At 41.0% G+C, this 15,237-nt stretch overlaps 1 protein-coding gene across 2 annotated transcripts in view; it reads right to left on the reverse strand.

Moving 5' to 3' along the window:
• Positions 1–14,864, reverse strand: part of ric1 (RIC1 homolog, RAB6A GEF complex partner 1) — a 45,382-nt gene extending 30,518 nt beyond the window's left edge. For both annotated transcript variants that reach the window (XM_050052487.1, XM_050052486.1), the window contains exons 1-2: positions 14,243–14,864; positions 8,454–8,561 (exon numbers count right to left, since the gene is read on the reverse strand). In XM_050052487.1, the coding sequence (XP_049908444.1) occupies positions 8,454–8,561; positions 14,243–14,383 (249 nt within the window). In that variant the 5' untranslated portion in view covers positions 14,384–14,864. The remainder of the gene's footprint in view (positions 1–8,453; positions 8,562–14,242) is intronic.
• Positions 14,865–15,237: the final 373 nt, after the last annotated feature.

Genomic DNA, 15,237 nt, shown 5'->3' on the forward strand with positions numbered 1-15,237 from the left:
CATACATGTGTAAAATCAGAATCTGAGTTTTTTTTTTTAAATCAATGTCTGTCTTTTCTCTTCATGTAAAAAAGATTCAAATGTTTGACGAATCATCCTGCACGTTGGGCAACTTGCTAGCCACACTGGTCATTTAAAACCGCACTTCATCCTTTGTGGCTTGTAAGAGCTAACAGAACAATATGGAATAAGATAGGAGGAGATGTGTGTTTGAGGTTTGAACATGAGTGTGCAAAAAGTCTGTTTTTTTTTTTCCAGAACAACATGGCGAAGATCTAATTCATTCATCTCTCCCTCCTTGTCCAGTCCACTGTGGCTCCAAATTGCACTAAACTCTAAGCCCACCCACTTTATAGCAGTCCAATCAAATGCAAAGGATTTGATTAAAACCCCTATTGTAACTGTACAGTGCTATAGTATTCTGTTTCAATGGGAACTACGTCATAGCACAGAATCTTAAGACACTCTAACACCCATTTCATTGGGACTTTAAAGGTTAATTAAGTGTGTCAGATTTAGGGATTTTGGTGGTGTCTAGCTGTGAGGATTGCAGAATGCAACTAGCTGAACTTTGCCTGGTTAAGATTACCTTTAATTCATTATTCTGCAGACGTATTTTCCTCTCCAAAACAAATGGACCGGGGATCTCACTTATAAAACAGTGTGTAGGATCCATACTAAAAATGTATGTACAGACAAAAGCTGAAAATGGCACGCACCAAAAAATATTCAACAATTTCTACAATTAGGCTTCCTCCTCACCATATGCATTGCCAATTTTCCATCTCCAAAATGTTTGTAAGCATGGGTCCAAATTTCCCCCATCAAGTCTGTTTTAATAGATCAGAACTTTTGTGTGGGAAATGGCGTACGGCTCCTTAAGTGCTCATTTTGCGTGTACTCAATGTTTATAAATGAGACCACAGGTGATTAAAACCGATAAAAACATTTAATAAAGCAGTTTCACGTTACAAATTAGAGTTTTTCTGATGCTGCTTATTGCAGATTCTAATTTCTTCTAACTATGTTGGCTGTTATGAAAATGTGAAAATGGGAATGACCCAATCTAGAGCCAGTGTTTGGTTTGTCTGTTCTGGGCTACTGTAGAAACATGGCAGTGAACATGGCAAGGACCCACTTCCTGTGTAGAAACACATAGCTCACTCTAAAGTAATAAAAAACACGATTCTTATTTTCAGGTGATTATAAAGTAAAGAAAATATACTTATTATACTATGTTCCATTTTTGCCTACATTATCCCTTTCAATCTTATACATTAAAGCAACTTTGTGGCAATATGTTCTGACTGATCCAAGAGGGATCGAAACATTGTCCTTATTAAACCTCTGTGGCATGAAATAGTGGGCAGGTGTCACTTTTTTCCACACATATATGCTGTTTTTTGATAGTCTTGCACCTATATGATGTGCATATTATTATTCTCTCTCAATACTTTCTGAGTGGACAACAGCCTCTGCTTAAGCCGCTGTCATTTCTTGGGTACAAAAGACGTTTTCATCTTCTTTCTGTAGAATATAGTGTTATATTTTTTTACCCAAGGCGCCGTTCCAGAAGCCTTCTCTTTACAGTTTTAGTAACAGATAGATGAAAAATTGAAGCGGCTTACAAACCTGGTAGATCACCAGGTAGTGTGCATACCATCAAAGCCAAGTCGTCACTGCAGCAGCCAGCAGCCTTTTGTCCCCTCTTTCTCCCCTGCCTTTCTTGTCTCTCTATTTCTCTCTATACCAGCTAAATAAAAAGCAGAAATGCCAAAAAAAAATCTTGTTGCAACATTACATATTAAACTCCGGATAACTTGTTCCTTTTACCCAGATGTTCGAGTCAATTGCGTTTTCAGGAAGTCTGAAAACGCAACAACTTTAGATATACAACTATTAGTCACTGGGATGAGAAGAGCAGTCTCAAGTGAGGTGTATTCATTATGAGCTGACTTCCACTGAGTGCTCTGAGACAGAACCGTACGCAGACACTCAAAACTGTTGCTTAAAAGTTCACAAGCTCTTGGCCTAAACATTTCCTGTATGAAAGGAAGTGAAAGTGGCAAAAACAAGAAAAGTAAAAACACCAGGCAAAACAACACTATCTTCCCAAAGGGCAAATTTGATTAAATGAAATGATTTCAGTTGAGTTAATCGTCGGGGACTGAAGGATAATGAGTATGAAAGCCTCATTACAATAAGAGCTGCAGCTCACATTGGGCTGCAACACTGTTGGCATAAAAAGGGATTTCTACTGCAAATGACACACAGTTTGTGGTTGTGACAGAGGTTATTCCTGTCAATACACAGTTTTGCTACATAAATGAACTTTGTGAACACATTGCACTCTCTCACACACACACACGGGGTAAAGCCAGCCCTCCCCACATTAACATTTAATACTTTTCATCAGTCATGAGTTAGAATCGAACTCTGTGTTTGAGGAGCCCAGGAAGTGAGTGTGCGAGCGTGCCCTGTTATTTTTAACTCCTCCACCTGCTCCCTGTTGTGTTTGGCTGGGTGGGCCTGGGACTGAGCCTGACTTACTGCTTTCCCAGACACATTCACAGCATTCATTCATGTGTACTTTGGCTTCGTGGTGAGGCAGGGATGAAAGGAAGGACTGAGAAAGAGGGGGGGCAAAACGGACTCCAAGAGGCCAAGAGGTCATCGTGTTAATATTCTCCAAGTTATGTTGTGTCTTCACTTTTATAAATCAATCTGCCATTTTTTGTTGACGTGAACTGGCAGTTAAAGCATCTATATGACCCCATTAGACCTCTCTATATTATTTTTCCAACAGTCTTGATAATAATCTGGAGCTCTGAAGACATTCCTGACCATAGTACAAATATTTAAGAAATACATTTCTGCTTCAAGTGCTCTGTAACATTCAATTTGACAATAAACCACTGCATGTGTGTGTAGCCCCTTTAACACCTGATAAAGAATGTTCAGCAGAATGGCGTCAAGGACAAATGGTGATGTTTTGGGAGAAACATCAACGCCTCTCTGCCACACTGACTTCTAAACAGTCTCCTGTGTCCTTGACAATACTTCTGAGCAGTGTTTACAAAAAGATGTAGGATTGGTTGGACTGAGGGATTTGATCATACATAAAATAATGAAGGAAAATGCTTTTTTAAACACTTAAATCAATCTGTTTATTTGTTTTCCCACAAAACGGCATTTAATGCTGCATTTACATGTAATCAGGCAGACGGTAGATGGCACAAAGAGGAAAAACAAAACATGCAGGATGATATACTGCAAACTGTTTACAAAGAATGGAATAATATATATTTAATAATATTATTTTATGTTCAATATTTTATATGATTATTCTAGTAATGTCCAGTAATCATCCACATTGCCTATATTTTCTTCTTGTGTGAAGGTGCTACGAAACATCCAGCTGTATACTCCATCCCGTGGGATGGCAAAAAGTTTTCATATTTTAACTTCGAACATCTATATGTTTCCGCTATCCTCCCCCAGCTTCATCTCTTATTACCGTGCTGCTCTCCAACACTAAAATGATATCCGGTTTGCCGTCCACCGTCTGCCTGCCTCCATGTGAATGCAGTGTACATACAAAAAGAAACCAAATATGGCTTGTCCATGGAGAAATTACTAGGCCGCAGAACATAAACATTTGCACAGGAAATATCCTGGTCCTGCAATATGTGGATGACTGCAACATCATACCCAGCATTGCTTGAGACTGAATACCCCACTAATTAGATAGACATGATTATTTGGTGAGGAAAACCCAGCATTAGTTATGTTATCAATCATGGCTGGGTTTCTGTTCTAGCTTACACTGCCTAAATGATATTTCCTGACTGTTTAACACAAATGCTCACTCTGAGGGAGCTGTGTTCATTTGTTGTTTGGTTACACTGAAAGTTAAACTTTCTAATGTTCAGTCGTACTTTTGTCCCCCAGGCAGCTCACCGAGTCCACACACTTGTAGGCGTTGCTACAACAAGCACACACAAACACAAAACAGCACAACAATCCAGTGAGCACTAATGATTCTAATGAATCAATTCTCTGTGTGCTGTTTGTTTTGATGCTGTGTGCTTCTGTCCTGGGTCTTGGCAGAAGTCCTGTGAGTTGCTAATCACATGGCCTTTGGAAGCCGATTGAGTCACCTGCTGACTCGGGCGCTTGCCTTGTGTGAGATTACTCAATGAGACACTTCCCTCACACAGCTATCTTAGCTGCAGTGCGCTCGACTAACAATCATGAGTAATGGTAGAAAGAGCAGAGAATGTCAGCGGCTGATGTTGCTTGAAGTACAGTTGTCACAATTTTGCAAAAAGGTGGAGTGTGGTGCATTTTTTTTTTCCTTTTGTTTCAGGTGAACACTGAAACTAGATGACAATCATTACGAGAGACATAAACAATGCCATGAGACCACAAGCAGCACCTGCCAACTGAATTTGTGCTTCTGTCACACACTTATCCTCATAAGCTTTCCATTTATTTACATGAACATCCGAAAATAAACAATCTGACTCCGCCACCGCTTCTTTGTCTGCTTCGATTTGTTTGACACGGCAGATGCATTATCCGTCTGCTCCCTCTTGGAACCCGCAGTTTGTGTTAAGACATTAGCTCAACACAGATGAGGCTCGTTATCAAGGATTACACTTGATGAGAATGATTTGCATTCAATCCTGAAAATAAATAACAGCAGCTAATAAATCCAGCCGTGATGTACTCTGCTGCCTTCAGGGACACTCTGCTCCCTGAAGGTATCAGGAACCTGCTGTCTCTCTCTCAACAAGGCCATATTATGTGCAAATTATACCTAGTTTGCTTTGGCCTCAGTGGAGCCTGTGTTGTAAATTGTGGACACAACAAGGCCAGTGCAGCTGTCAGAATATAAGATGGATGGTGGTGCTTTTTGCTTCAAAGCAGTGTAGGTGTGTTGATTTGCAGTGCTGGAGAAAAAAAGGCCAAAAAACTGACAGCTGCTTATTTTACAGCAGGTTTACGTAAACTTAATCATGAACAATATCTAAATTTCATGTTTTAGATTTTGAAGAGTGATAGATATGGTCAGAGAAGTGATGTGATGATCCGAATGGAGGCGTGACAGTGGAGGAAAGGTCTGGCTAAGCTAACATCAGTAAGCTTGTGTGGGCTTACATGCAGCAACATGCTGGCGAGAACATTTCATCTCCATGGAAATGAGTATGAATTTTTAAAATTACATCTTTTAAGCTTTGTGGGCTGATAATTTGCATATTTTTTGATTGTAGGTCCTTCTGGGGAGTTTACACAAGGCAGGGCTATAATGACAGGAAGGAAGATCCTCGGGGAGATATTTCATGATTACTTAAACAGAAAAAAACAGGCTGACAGAGGCTGTGTATCATCCCCAAGTTCAGCTTTCGGGTTATTTTGTATTGATTCGCAAAGCACACAAAAAATGAGGGCCTCTCCATCTCCCAAAAGAGCTGAGGTGGCTAGATCCTTTCAGACTGATGTAATCTACTCCCAGTATAGTGCTCGGCCACAAGCCTGACCTGTTAAGAATGAGGTCAGGGTTCAAGGGCAGAGGCACCAAAAGAGGTTATCTGCCGACTTTGATCGTAAAGTTAAATTAAAGCTGATATGTGAACAGAGTTGGATAGAGAGCTACTGTTTCACTTTGAGTTGATTGACTCACAGTCAAATAGAAAGTACCATGATCAGCACAGGACAAAGTATGACAAGACTTCAGACAGGGAGCAAAGTGTATCTGAAGCATTCAAATGTTATCTCAAAATGTTAAAGGCCAGTTTGCTCTGTGACCTTTATTGATTTATCTGCTACAAATTTGCTGCCATTTCAGGATGTCACTGTTGAACCCTTTTAATTTAATCCTCCTCATCCCCTCCCTCCATCGTGCTCTCTTCTTGTGGCAGCATGTTGAGCCTCTAAAAGTTAAAGGTGAAGTTCACCTCAAAATTAACAGTACGTCATATTTTCTCTTATCTGAAGTGCTGTTTATCAGTCTAAACTGTTTTGGTGTGAGTTGCTGAGTATGACCACCAGGGCCGGTGCTCTCAGGCTGTAAAACCCTGTCACTCTGACTGAGACGCTCTCTTTCCTCAACACATTTTTACTTTCACACTTCCAACACCTCACCCTACATGCAGCACTCATGCAGACACGCACCTTCACCACTGATTCTACTGATGAACACACCTCATCACCTCTTTAGTTTGTTTTTGTGGTCCCTGCTTTTAACGTAAATTTTCTGTGTAAACCCTAAACCCTTTTATCATGACACTGAGTGTTGGCGATATCAGCCAAAGAGATGTCTGCCTCCTCACAAATATAATGGAACTAGATGGCACTTGGCTTGTGGTGCTCAAAGCACCAAAAAAATACATTTTAAAAACTCAACAACAGCAGTGTCTCTTTCCAGAAATCATGAACTGGTTATTCAAGATAATCCACAGACCTTGTTGTGAGCAGTTTCATGTAGGAACTATTTTCTTTCTACCGAGCAACACCCACCAACCACATCAACGCGGAGAAGGAAGTGTGCATCTACTGCTAGCTCACCTAGCACCACTGAGCTAGCCAATGTTACAGTTCAGCTAAGTAGGACGCTTATAATGTTTACATCTGTCATGTGCACAAGTCTCTTGTCTATGAATAGATGCACACACTTTCCACTCTGTGATACGGTTGGTTGGTGTAGTTTGGTAGAGAGAAAATAGTTCCTACATGAAACTGCTCAGAACATGGTCTGTGGATTATCTTGAGTAACTAGGTCATGATTTCTTGAAAGATACATTGCTGTTGATTTTTTAAATTTTGTTTTTTCAGCGCTGTGAGCACAAAAAAACGAGTATAGTTCCATTATTTTCTAGAGAAGCCCGATATCTCTAACACTCTGCAACTCACACCAAAACAAGCTAGACTGATAAACAGCAATATAGGAAAGAGGAAAAATATGTATTTTTGATTTTGGGGTGAACTGTACCTTTAAATTAACCTTGACTACCTCGTCAGTCACAGTTCTGTGGCAGGTAATAACTTCAAAAGCCAGAAGTATACTTTCAAGTACTGCCTTATTTGCCTAAAGCACCACATGTGAAGCTTAAATTGTTTTGTAAGTGGCCAGTCTTCTCTAGTAAAATTAAGCCTGGGGCTACTTGCGGACTTTTGCAAGATGTACACCTGAAGTGACAACTGTGCAAGTCAAAGCGTGTCTAGCCTCAGGAATCACACAAATACATACATATATTCTTTTTTGCACATCTGAAATTGGCAGTGAAATCATAAACTATGATGACTGAGGGAAAAACCTGGAGTAAAATGAATGAAACACTTTTGACTAGTTCCTCAATGAACACATGTACCGAATAATCAAAACACACAGCAGGTGCCAAGAAATCATATTAAACTGCTGCTCACACAGATGTCCACTGTACCTTGTGTTCATGAACAGTCAGCTCCTATGGCCAACATTTACTCCACTGCCTTTACAGTTATTTCATAGCACCTAAAAACTGCAGCTTCACACTCATGTCACACTGTTGCTCGCTGTGATTGAAAGTGAAGTTGTTACATGACGTAGAGAGCTCAGGGAGCCTGTTTCAGTTCCGCTCTCACTGCCACGGGAATACCTTCCTTGTATCTGGAGCTCGGCATAACAGCAAAAATAGGACAAACTCTGCTGTTTAGTGAAGTGCAACCACACTTTCATTTTTCTCTTTCCAGCATTGGTCATGCTCAATCTACTGTGATGCACTGCAGTTACGGAGAAGCTGCTTCCGTGGTTTCCTATAACAGAAGGATCCCAATAAAATCCTATCGTCAGTGATCGATTACTGAAGCTTCGTCTACCCACTGAGAAAAACTCTATATGCAACAACTCAACGTGGTTATAAAGTGATAAGAGGAAATCACAGTTACTGAAAGTAGAAATAAAACAAAATGGAGGAGAGAGGAAGAGACAGTTTTAAGGTTTGAAAACAATGATGACATATGTATGGGTGCAACAGAAGTGTGGTGGAGCGCAATAGCTTGTCAAGCTATGTGAAGGCATTAAACACCAAAAATTACAAATGCTACCTGAACAAATTGACTTTGACAAATGGTGACTTCCAGATCCGTGTGCCATTATCAAATTTGTAAAAGACATTTGCAAGTAGCCTGATATTCAGTGGACAGATATCTATATACACATGTATACCTTGCATGTACAACAGCGAGAAATTAAAATTTTGATTGTGTCCTTAGTCCAGCAGCCATCAAACTATTGAATAGATGATAGGTATTTAATAGATGATAAATAAACAAACGAGTATCTAAAACTGATTAAAGTAAAACTGAAGGCTTTTACATGGGCACATACGTGTTGTTTGTGTTTTGACATGGAGCAGAAGGCGTCAATCAAACTGCAAATCCGAGATGAGACGGTGAGGTAGTGTACTTACTGCCACAGCTATCATGGAGTCGTCTGGTTTCCATTCTGCCTTCTGGTAGAAGCCAAACTGGGCAGCCGCCTTTGCAGACTCGATATAGCTGACTATCAAAACACTGGGCTGTGGGTGGAGAACAGGGATATGGAAAAGAAAATGAGCACTTTAAACATACCACAAGTCACATACATCTGACTGCTCCATACATATAATAACAAAAACAACATCCACATCAGAATGTATACTGTTACTGCCAAAAATGCCTGTAGACTGATATGAAAGTCTGGCCCTTTCATCCACACATAACAAACAAAGTTAATAAGGTTTGAATCTAATCTAATCTAGGTCTGAATGTAAGTGTGATTTATGGCAAGTGGTTAATACATTTCTTGAGGCTCTTACTTAAACTGTAACTTAAATTAAAACCAAAATACAACTAAAATCAATGTCCTAATGAGACATTGGAGTTCCATGTCCTAATGAGACTGCTGGAGCAATCTGAAAAGAAACCTTAAAGAAATGCAGCACTGGCTGGCGGTGGTATCTGTGTTTACCAACTAGTGTGCTCTAAGGGGACTCGTTACCACTCATCTCATTGCCTCAAACACTGGTTCTTTGGCAAAGGAGCAACACAGATAAAAGTCTCCCCTGAAAGAACAGCATGACTGCGATACCTGCTAAATTGTTATTTCACCTTGTGAGGCACATCTATTCTGAAAAATATCTTTCAGCCCAGCAATCAAAAACATGTTCAGGCCAGGCTACTGTTTACACCATGCAACCCTGATAGAAAGATGAGCCCGCATACACAGACAGACTTCGCCTGAAGCAGTTGCCCTTAAGTTGCCTCTACCCCTGAATCACTACATCAGATATTTGCCTGGATAACAATCATCGCTACCAGTTCGTTCCAATCCCCTAATATAAAGCCACAGTGTATTCATCTGCAGTCAAATAAGAATCAATGAGTGACTTATGATTTATAAATGTGTAACTTCAACCAACGGCTGTCAACAGGTGTCTCTGAAGAGGAGCACTGGCCTCAACACCTAGCAAAGCCTTATTCATGGGTCGTTGGCATTATTCAACAACCAGTGGAAACCCCTGCAGATAATCCATGGTTCATTTGTGTTATAGACCTTTATAATTTTACTTAATCCAATTTTTAATATCACACATTACTACTGAAGATGAATTAATACTGATTGAGTTTTCAGACATGTAACAGTCTTTGACATTACAGGTAAACCAGGACAGAACACTGAATGATCAGGTAACAAAAGCAGGGGACGATCTCATGTAATTCCAGCTATGCAACATTAGACCTCGTACCCAGTCGCCGTAATGAGAGAGCGGGTTTTAAGTATGTCGACGCGATAGTGTGCCTTTCGTGGCATGAAATCTTAATAATGCCAATGATACCTGCACTGGTGAAGCTTGCTGCGTGGGAAACAGAAGGAGAACCCTCTCTCCTCATTAGTAATTGCAATGATATTAGATTATAATCTGAACAATCTCATTATGCGTTTGGTAAATTAAAGGAAAGATCACCTTTAAGGTAGCCTTGTTTGTACGCCAGTACACTGAATTTGAAATTAAACAAGGTGAATGAGGTTCAAATTATGATTTTTACCATTAATTTAACATCTGATAAACTGTCGAAATGTTCCTAACACATACACAAAGTATCTGCTAAAATGATGTGTTTCCTTTATCGATTGATGTGATAACGGTTTATAAAGATTTTTAAATATTTACACAAAAAGGTCCTCTGGTACAAAAATGAACTCAGACATACTGTATATGTTTGCTTATGGATGATATATTACAAACCCATTCAACTCCTTCTTTGCAGCTGCACAAATAGTTAGCCTAACTGTACCAAAGTCTGTCTGAGATTCTTTGGTCATTGCCCTCTACCTGAAAACCACTCACATTCACTCCACTGAGTCAGCCCTTCCTCCACTATGTTAATTTATCATTTCTACAGTCATTAAATTCAAACCAACGCTTGTTGACAGTATTTTAGGATCAGTCTCTGCAACACAAATACATCAAACTTGATCTGCATTAAAGGTATAAATAAGATTGAGGGAAAAAACTCTTATCATCCATCAATAACATTGGCGTTGGCAGGTGTGTTGCCCCCTAACACACCTGCCAACAAAAAAAAACACTGAAGGACCTGAGTTTGCATGCCAACATCCCGAATAAACAACCAGCCTGCATAAATTCAACTGAGCTAAAACTGAAATGGTTTGTCTGGTAGTCGTGGCTCAAACTCATGTGTTTCTCCCGCATTGCCATTTCCCATGCTCCACCACAATTACATGCAGTCAGCTGGTGTAACTGAAGAAATCCCAGGGGAGTGTAAATAATTACACACGCAATTACAGTACGTGCAACCAAACATGCGCACGCGCACACACACACACACACACACACACACACACAATGTTGCTAATTTTCGCAGGCACCCAGCGCCAACTACGGTGCTACTACAGCATAACAGCGCCACCACACCATCAAACTCCATCTCTCTATTCCTAGATATCTTGAGCTCCCACGCAGCCGTGGCAGGGCGACAGAACAGAACGACTACAAGGCTAAGCTACCGGCTACACGGATTAAATGACAGCGCCTCGACTGAACTACTCGGGCTCAGGCTGCACTGGCCGAGGTCGAGGATAGATGGGATTAAGGAGGATAGACTTGGTGGCAAAACGATGGCTGAGAACAACAGGGGCGAGAGAGCTGGGAGGGGAAACGGCAGATTTATAATCACTTTGATTCACCAAATAACCTGAGCAAAAAGCTAAAGAAAATATATTACTTGAGAAAATTGTGTGAACAAAACCCTCCACTGCATCCCTGTGTGCAGACTTGGGCTACATAATGCACTGAGATGAAATGATGGATAGAGCAGATGTGAAAGGTGCGAGGAAGAAGTTGCTCCGATCAACATTCCTGACATGATTCTCTTCCTGGACGCCTCATTGATACTCACAGGCAGGCAAAGGTCTTAAGAAAGAGGGGAAGGAAAACATGGTCATATCCTGTGTGGGCCTCAGGAAATAAACAGTGACCCTGATCCATTGTTGCTACACCTCAATAATATACAAAGCTGTGTGGAAAACAGACCGCTTTAAACAATGTGCTCAACTGCATGTTATCCAATCAAATAGCCCCTCTCCATATCAGCCTGGCAGAATCTGATGAATTCAAGCTAATGAGGACGGGAGTGCACAGGGCTATGAATGGTATTCCGGTGCTGAAAATATTTCAGGAGCCATTCTGCACTACACAAAATTTTTAACTTGATTATTTCTCCGTACTGAAGTTCCCTGTTAATGAATGGCATGACAGCCACACCGAGACCATAGGTCATTCTTTCTCGCGAAGCTAAAATATCTAATGAGCAAATTAATAAATATAGACAGTGGTGAAAATAGAATCAGTGGTAGCCGCCACAGTCTCGCACCTCGCCTCACTGCCTGTCAGCCGACAGCTTCTATCCAAATACTGACTACAAATAATCAAAATCATTTTCTGTACTGAATTGTTCCACTGCTCTTTTTCACATTTCTAGTCAGTAAGTGCTACTTTTTAAAGTTTGAGTCAACTTGTTGATGATTTGTTCCATTGTTATAGAAACAGTTGTTCCCTCCTACAGGAGAAAAGAAAGAGGAAAGATAACCAGTGAAGCATTCATCTCTTTGACAGTCCACCAGGGTTGGAAATTAGCACCAGCCACCAGCCAAATGCTGGTAAAATATGCAAGTGTCTGCTAGATTTGCTTTACCCACAAGCCTGAAAAATGATAATCTATTGATTAGCTGATAGATTTTGGAATTCATCTGCCACAGTGGCAGGGGGACAAAAAAGTTCATTTCCAACCCTGCAGTCCACTGGCTTACAGTGCTGCTGATCATTTCCTATACATCACAAGTCCCCTGGCTTACAAAGTCACTTACTCATCACTGTATTCTTTATGACTTGGTGAGTTGGACATCACTGACCACTCGCAGACAACAGCACTGGTATATTTTTTATCTATAAAGCAATATATAAAGCAACTGGGCAAACTTCCCGCCTACCTCTGCACCTTTCTGTGTGTCTCAGCTATAGCAGTGACCAGCTACGCATCTCTAAGTGGTTGCTTTTTAATATACGCTGGGTTTTAACAGATATTGGGAAAACTGCATTCTCTTACTATGCACCTTGGACATGGAACAATCTTCAAAAAATGTAAATTAGAAACACTTTATTGAATTTAAAGGCATCATAAAGAATGTGATGATAGAGACCTGTGCTTGTTTTTCTTGAGAGGTCACTATATGTGAATAGTGAATAATTTCATTGTGGATTTTTGTATCATATGTTGTATTTGTTGCATTTTAAATGTGTTTTGATTGGCTGCTACCTTAGCCAGGACTCTCTTGTAAAAGATATTTTCAGTCTCAGTGAAACTTCCTGGTTAAATAAATCGGCAAGCAACATCCAGAGCCATACTGGAATCAATTCAGCCGCAGTTTTGGATGTGACAGTGCTTTGAAGGATTCAAGTTTTAGTTACAGAACCAGTTTCAGCACAATACTCTCTTATGGGAAGTCATATCAGTTAAATTCATGACTCTGGTAAAGGCCTTGGCTCAAGACTTCCTATAAAAAGCGATCCTATTGTTAAAAAGACCGTCATAATAAACAGAAAAATAGTGTACGTCCAAACTGGCCTTCAGATGGAGGCCATTTAGAGATAATATGATCAGCAGACAGGATGTTGTTAAAGAGCGACTTTGTTTTCAAGTCAGTGTGATATTTTTTTGTGTATTATACTGCTGTGGGGGGAAATAAAGGGATCAAATGACATGCTGACACAATTGTTTACATAATCATTTAACTCTGGCAGCCTAAATGATCTTGACTACGTGTTGAGCTGCTGCCTGACTGAACAAACCACAACATGCGGTCAGTGATTATTTGTTTTGAACATTATTAAACACTGCAGCGAAAGATAACTTAAACTTTGAACTTGAGGCAGGCTGATTAAAATTGAAAAAAAATCACCAGTAGCACAGACTGCACCTAAGACACTCCACCAGTTTACACGTGGTCAGTGAGTTTTAGTTATGAACACTATTGGAAATCCTCCCCTGATAGTCACTTAAACTTTGGACTTGAGAGGCATTTTGAGGCAGGGTGATAAAAATAAAAAATGTCACCACAAGTACTGAACGTACCCGAGAATCTCAACCAGTGCACACTATTTACTCTCTGCCTGACAAAGCATTCATCAGGTGAGATTCAGATCCTGCGGCTGAGAGGATGAAAAGCTGTTGTCATGAATGAGGGAGTAAATGGGAGGAACGCCGCACGTGAAATACCATTCCGATACAAGCATGCCTGTGTGAAAGCACACGTATACGGATGTACAAACTGTTTTGGTGCGTAACAATGTCACCTGTCATCTATGTAATAGGTGTGTAGGTGGCACCGATTGCCAACTCATATCTCCAGATCGCCCATCATCATTAACACCACTGCTGCTCTCTGTGTTTAATATCTGTCTTTTTAATAAACATGAAGGGCAGCCAGCCAGATTGCCACGCAGTTATGCAAAGCGTTTGAAACTAAAATGATGGCGGATAAAGCTGGAGACGCAAAGCCAATCGTGTAAGTTATACTGTGTGCAACATACTGATGATAGCTCGGATCAAAGTAGCACTGCACGCATTGTTTTTATCGGGACAGCTGAGCTCGTGAGCATGACTGAAGCCAAGCTGCGGCTGGTTTGACTGCACTTACCCGACTGAACCAGATGCTGAGCTGAGTCTCTGATAGCACGGCGAAGTAAAACCTCTGGGAGCTGGGCTGGATGTGGAAGGGCTCCTCTTCACTCCTCAGCGGACAAAGCAGCCTCCGGGGCCAGCCGGTTAGAAAATACATGACGGCAAACTCACTCCGCCTCGACACTCCAAACAGTGTCGCAATGTCGGTGCCCCTTATTCCTCCTCGAGTGTTTTTAATCCAAGCGAGCCATGGGCGCTGTTCCCGTACGAATTAAAACTTTACATAGGTACATACATGCTGTGTATTCACACTGCTCGGGCTATCAATCCATGAATGCCGTACACAGAGCTCCCAGCAGCCGATGGAGCTACACAGCTAGCCCGGGCTAGCATTCGCTTTCCAACTTGAAGCTAACGAGCTATCCAAGGCATCGAAAGTCTAACCGAAAACAAAAGCGAACAGGACCGCAGCGACGTCACGCAGGACCAAACAGGAAGCTGCTGCTGACTAATGGGTCGATTAACTTTCGCTCCCGCTGCCCTGTCAGTTTTTACGGTGTCTGGTCCAGTGGCGTTTAATAACGGTACAGTGTCCAGTTTTTACTCCTCTGTGCCTCACCGTCGCCATCTTTACAAGAGTCTGTGTGGCTCTACGCTGATTGGCCACGACGGAGACGTCTGCGTGGTGTTGACATGTGACGTCAGCACTCCGTTATGTGAAACCACGGGTCAAACACGGTGGCGTTAATGACACCGTGGCACGATGCTGACATCTAGTGGTGAAACCATGCAAGGAAAAGACACATCTACCATTATATTACATTATACTGCACTACTGGTAGACTAATCAATCTATCACCGTTATAAACAAGTTGATAATAATGTAAAACTGAGGACATGAGGATTATAAAGAGCACCGCTTTCCATTTAGAAATACAACTACTGTAATGTATAATGAATAAAGTTCTTCATTATGCAATTCTTACATTAGGGACTGCTATCTATTCATCT

Source organism: Epinephelus moara, chromosome 9, assembly GCF_006386435.1.
Source record: "Epinephelus moara isolate mb chromosome 9, YSFRI_EMoa_1.0, whole genome shotgun sequence".
In the NCBI taxonomy this organism is placed as follows: Eukaryota; Metazoa; Chordata; class Actinopteri; order Perciformes; family Serranidae; genus Epinephelus; species Epinephelus moara.